This window comes from Nicotiana attenuata, unplaced genomic scaffold (genome assembly GCF_001879085.1).
Source record: "Nicotiana attenuata strain UT unplaced genomic scaffold, NIATTr2, whole genome shotgun sequence".
Classification (NCBI taxonomy): domain Eukaryota; kingdom Viridiplantae; phylum Streptophyta; class Magnoliopsida; order Solanales; family Solanaceae; genus Nicotiana; species Nicotiana attenuata.
In genome coordinates, this window is record NW_017685398.1 from 1 (window position 1) to 5,939 (window position 5,939).

General features: G+C 37.7%; 1 protein-coding gene across 2 annotated transcripts; it reads right to left on the bottom strand.

The window, feature by feature from the left end:
* Window positions 1-2,730: 2,730 nt before the first annotated feature.
* LOC109222148 (BTB/POZ and MATH domain-containing protein 3-like) lies at window positions 2,731-5,722 on the bottom strand. Of its 2 annotated transcripts, none has more exons than XM_019386541.1 (2): window positions 5,031-5,722; window positions 2,731-3,272 (listed from the first exon to the last, which is right to left on the bottom strand). In XM_019386541.1, the coding sequence occupies exons 1-2, from the start codon at window positions 5,296-5,298 to the stop codon at window positions 3,061-3,063; spliced, it is 480 nt and encodes a 159-aa protein (XP_019242086.1). In that variant the 5' UTR covers window positions 5,299-5,722; the 3' UTR covers window positions 2,731-3,060. The 2 variants fall into 2 exon arrangements, with proteins under 2 accessions (XP_019242086.1, XP_019242085.1); XM_019386540.1 differs by having other exon boundaries at window positions 2,731-3,275; window positions 5,031-5,700.
* Between the last annotated feature and the right edge of the window lie 217 nt (window positions 5,723-5,939).

The window sequence follows — 5,939 nt, forward strand, 5'->3', positions numbered from 1 at the left end:
AGGAGGACCTAGTGCGGACCGCACTAATTTGCTGCGCGGTCGCGCTAGGAGATTCAGAGAGCATCCATTTCAGGCGTCTCCACGCGCGGTCAGCGCTCTTTTCTACGCGGTCAGCGCTGGTGTCTACGCGGTCGCGCCATTGTTGTGCGGTTCGCGCCCATTATCCTGCGCGGCCGCGTTACCTCTTTGTGCGGTCCGCGTCTCCAGCTTCAGAAGTGAATGATCGAAGGCCAAGACTCCTACGCGACCGCGCTACATTTCTGCGCAGTCCGCGCCAGCCTCGCAGGGGTATTTTTGTCCGATTTTTCTAGCATAGTATAAATAGAATATTTTATTATTTCTAGGTAAAGTTTTAGATATCAGATAGCAGTAGCACTCGTGAGACTCAAGTTTTAGCCTATTTTGGGCATTCTCATCTTGTTTTATCGTGGATTCTTGTAGATTAACATTCTAGTTAACTAATATGTTGATTTTATCTACTATTTCTTCAATTTCTGTTGCTATTATGGCTAGCTAAACCCATTAGCTAGGGTTGTGGCTCAACCCTAGTGTGGGTAATTAATGGGTGTGACTGTTTAATGCTTGAATGATGTTGGGTGTTTGATATTTGGGTTAATTTTATGTTTTAACTAGGATTTGGTGGTTGCAAACACTAAGTATAGCTTTGTGGGTCTTGACTCTTCTTGAGAAAGAGTGTCTATGACTCCAAAATTAATCCAACAAGGAATTGGGATGGACCCATGAGAATGGTAGTCCCAATTAACGGGTAAAACCTCGAGAGAGTAATTACCCAACTTGAACCCTAAGTTGCTTGGTTTGTTAGCCTACCCAATTGGTCTCGAGAGAGTCAATTGGGCAAAATCACTCTTTCTACCGAGAGGTGTGAGAGTGAGTGCAATCGTGCAACGGTTATAGCACAAGCCCCATAATCATCATTCTTGTATTAGGAATCTCTACCCGTTAGTTGACCACCTAGGTAAATGCCACGACCCTAGTGCCTTTCTCTATCTTGCATACAACCTAGAATTAATATCTTAGCATAATTTAGTTATAATTAGTAGTTGCTAAATTGTAGTTGATAATTATAAAAACCCAAAAATGATAGAAGATCAATTAGAAGCAAACACGCATTTCTAGGCTAAGCAAATATCCAACTCCCTTTCTAGCTCCCTGTGGAAATTGACCCCGATACCACTATTGGGTAAAAGTATTAGCACCCACTCTTCCTAAGGTTGAGTCCGCGGCGCGATAATCACATATAATCAAGGAGTGAAAAAAAACAATACAAGAAGCACATATGGAGGAGAGGAGTGAGAGCAGAAAAAATCCTACACTTATATAACAAAAAATAGATGCATTCTCACCCTTAAAATGGGGAAAAAAGTAAAAACTCTGTAGACGATTTCCGAATAAAATATAGTAGAGGAAATGGCAGCATAAGTAAAGCAATAAGGCACCAATTGTGAGTAGTAACTAAAAAGGCATAAAGAAACACAAGAAAATAATTAAAGTTAATTTTCAGGAAAATCAGGTAAGATCAGATATGTAATTTCTATTAATATTTCTTTCAATACCTTGGATGAAATTTGCAGGTGGATCTCAGTAGCTTGTAGGAATACGTTTATTTGGTAGTTGATGCTACTGTCATATCTGGAATCAGGCCACAAACGAAAGCTTTTCGACCTGGCTTCAATCAATTTATAGCTTAAATTAAATGACTAAGCTTTCAGATCCTCTCACTTACAGCTTCTGAAGACCTAGTACGAAATAAGGACCAGGCAGCTCATGGTCAACATGTCTGCCTGGCATAAGGATATTTCTGGAATTTCGTAACTTATATACTTCAGGGTATTGTACTTTCTAGCTTTATTTCTTGTACACTTGTTAAGTTTGTTGGAAGTGTGGGGTCCATCTCAACTTTTCATGCCACTTGTTACTGCAGCATTTTAAAACTGCCACTTACCGTCTAAGTGGGCCCCTCTTCCAATTCACACTTACTACAATATTTTAGCTCTCTGTTTGTTCCATGAATTAGCTATGCTATCTTTTCTATTTTTGCGGTTAATATGGATTAATATGTTGGTCAAAAAAAGAATCTTACTGCAGCTAATATATCAAATTTTGAGTGTCTTGAATAAATTGCCCTTTGCGTATGTCATTGTTCATCANTTACTGGAAAGGAAAAGTCGACTCCGGTCAAAAGCTTTTTCGAGAAAAAAGTGTATCTAATCCAGAAAGGAAGAAAACGATACAAAAGTGGCGAAATGCAGCCCAAACTCAAATCTGAAGTCTCTTACCATTAAGATACTTCTGATGATTTCTAACTGATGCTGAAACCCAACTCCTGTAGAGAAAGACAGCATACTGCTCAGTAAGACAGCATAAACCACGGACCTTTAACATTAAGGATGCTAATAAGGTATTGAACTTCACCTGAGATTGTGGGAGAGGTAATAATCTCTCTCTTGATTCCCTTTTCAGGCGATTTTAAAATGCTTTCACTACTAGGCTCCTTGTCATATGCCACAGCACAGCTATAGTCATCACATAGTTCCCTTCTCTTGGATGATTTTCAAGTCGACGTCTTTCATTTGCACACATGCTTTTCCTATTGCGATAAAAGGGCTTCATATGGTGATTTCAGTATTATTTATAAACCAAGAAGTTACTATAGCATCAGACATTCAAAGTACCCACAGACAGACACACACACATCAATAAAATCAAAACTGAGCAAAAAAATAATACGTGCATCACTTATATGGGGAACTCGTTACATATTCATTAAAGCTGTGTCTTACAGAAACAAGTAGCTCAGGTAGTAAAAAAAGATAACAAGATACATTATAGACCACCTATCCTGCCCTTAGGTTGTTTGGATCAACAGAGGACATGAAACCAATAATGCTAACATTAAAAGTTATCACTTAAGCTCATTAGAACTGTTCCTACATCCCGGTAACAACGAATTGACTAACATAAACATAATCATCAGCTAAATTTTCTAGTAGCAGATTTTCTACCAAGAAGCTTGCTTTGCACTCAAAGACTACTATAAGATTACATCCGTCTTCGCACACGCCTAGCATTTGGATTAACAGATTCTGCTGCAGCACCATCTGCCAGATCCAACCCAAAGATGCTGCTGCTAGTCCTTTTCTTGCTAGACATCACAGTCGCCTTCTCATCAACTGATGCAACTGTTTCCAGTAGCTCTGACAACAGTGACGGGCAGCTCTCTTCTAAGTGCTTAAATCCTTCTGACTGCATGACTACTGTTTAACAACAATCAGTATTTTAGCAACTTACTGAAATAATGGAGGAAACACATCTTATACAGGCTACACATACATTAAGAACTTGAGGCTGTCAAACAAATTAAGCAAGAACCTGTATGGCACGGATTATAGTTCCAGCAGAGGAAAACAATACTATTGTCACATGTTGAGGCTTCCAGTACTTGTAACACATTGCCCAAACCAGATTATAGGCATAACGTTAGCTAAAAACTAGCAGGCACGAGACAATCAATTAATTCAACTTTATTATTCAAATTTCAACTTGCACAATCAGCATCAAAAGCTATATGATCATAAGTATAAGGTTAGCTAAAAACCAACAGCCATGAGACACAATCAAGTAATTCAACTTTATTATACAAAATTTAAAACGGGCAGATGGGAAGAAATCACCAAGGAATTTGTCTCTGTTGGAATTTGTACTCTATTCTCTCATGGTATTCATCCCACTATAATGAGCGTTAAGCCACACCCTTGGATGTCTTCCCACTCTTAAATCTCTCATGCCATCATTTAAACTTCAAGTATCCATCCAAACATTCTCTTTTATGGTGTCGATTGGAGAAGTGTAGCAGGAATATATCTACTCTGCAAATTTCTGGGAACTTTACCTCAGAACTTAACTTTTTAATAAATACAAAATATTTTCTCTAAAAATAGTACTACACACAACATCAAACTATCATTTTCCATGATTCCTGTCACCTATATCAGGAATCTTCATCTTTAAAAAAATGAAGTCAGACACTCAATATTGTACACGGAAAAAAAGTTACGTGCATCTACAACGTCCAGTTCAGCTTTTTTCCCTACTAGGAGTTATTAAAAGAAGAATAAGCATATGTTGGTTAGACAAGAAAAGGAGAAACACTCACGCTTAGTTTTAAAACAAGTGTGCCCCCATGCTAAAGAAGAATGATGCAAAGGTTAGATCTCATCATCTATCTATCCGCAACTAGTACCATTGGGTCTAGAAAACCCAATCTAGCTTCTCGCACGTACAGGACCCGACCACATTAACTAACGACAAACTTAGCTAACGAGCTAAACAAGGCCAGCAGATTGATAAAATTCAATGTAACTTGTTGGCTATCAGAATTGGGGGTTCCTTTAGAAAATGCAACTGCAAATATTAAAGATACATCCTTTTTAAAGATACTAACTCCAATAGCCAAAACCACTAACATATTCTTTCAAGAATTTAAGCAATGTGTCCGCCAAGTCCTAGGAGCCTAACCAACTGGCAGTACTGACATTCAACAATCCTCCACCAAGAGCTCCAAAACATTTTAAAGAAGTTCTAAAGGAGATCTTGTTATTATATTCCCATGGATACCTATTTTGCTAGATGCCTCACAACCGATTCCTGAACTTAACACCACAAATAATCTATTGGAAGCCAAAATCACCTTTTTATACAAAAGTAAGGTCCCTCAGCGAGATTCAACAGAGATTTTTTCTGAAAATGATGTTCAACAAAGAATTTTCAGAACCTAAGCATATCCATAAGTCATTTAGCAAAAGGAGTTCAGGGGACTATTGCTCTGGTCTATGGATACCAACTCTTATCTTCGCTTATCATTTGAACTGGACTACAATGAAATATGGCACAAATGCACTGGAAATGAATAATCAGAGACAAAAACATGTCTGCAGATAAACAGACATTGAAAAACTAGAAATGACATAACCTGAAACATTGCACTGCTCACATCTACGGACTACACGCACCTCCCAAGTTTGTTGCTGCAAATTTCAAACATATGGCTTTAAGCTGTAGGCATTGATGCTGCTCCGAAAGGGAAAGAGTCGTAGCCACTGTATCCACATTAACTTCTTCACATAATTTAGCCTCGCATAACTGTTTCAGCCTATCTAAACCAAAGCGGTCCGCTGCAGCCAATATATGCTGCATCATTATAGTAGATGTACGTGTTGAAGTAGAGCCAGCAATTTCAAGCAAATCCGGAAGCTCATCAGAGTAAATAAAATGGAGCATAGCCTACAAAACAGATGTACACTATCATCCCAGCTATTAGAAAAAGCCCCAAGGTTGGCACAAGATATGCATGTGCATTACAAAATGGTAATGAACAACTTTTATGGAAAGAAACTCGATTTGGGAAAAGTGAGGTGGAAACACCATGACTATAAGGGATGGAATTGCTTAGCTAACTGCTAATTTCTTTCAATATATCCTCTTAGCGATAGAAAGAATAATGGAGGACATCATTCTGTCAGCTTAGTTAGTTCTTAGATATAAATTCCAGAAAACCATCTAAACTTAGTATTATCATGAGGTTCCAATTTATATAGAAACTAGTAAAGGATAGCCCATGCTATGCATGGGCCCAATAGCACTATTACTTAAATATCGGAATAAAGATATGTATGTTAGAGTTACACTGAGTTCATCTTCAAAGGATATTAAAGTTATTCTCAAGTCACCTAAAGTCATTAAAATCATAATTTTATTAGTGTTAGCTAGTACTTGAAAATTAAAATTTAAAAGGAGCATATATTTCATGATCATATTGTGTGAATTAGCAGGAGTTATAACATTTTCGTTCTACTAATAAGCATTAACAATCTTCTTTTGTTGCAATATCAAGTTATCTAATGCAACTACAATTAGATTCA

Excerpts from the sequence above, each read along its gene's own strand:
- LOC109222148 (XM_019386540.1), bottom strand. The coding sequence starts at position 5,298 with ATGCTCCATTTTATTTACTCTGATGAGCTTCCGGATTTGCTTGAAATT. Across the intron at positions 3,276-5,030 it reads TGCAGCAACAAACTTGGGAG|TAGTCATGCAGTCAGAAGGA; the intron begins GTGCGTGTAGTC and ends GTTGTTAAACAG.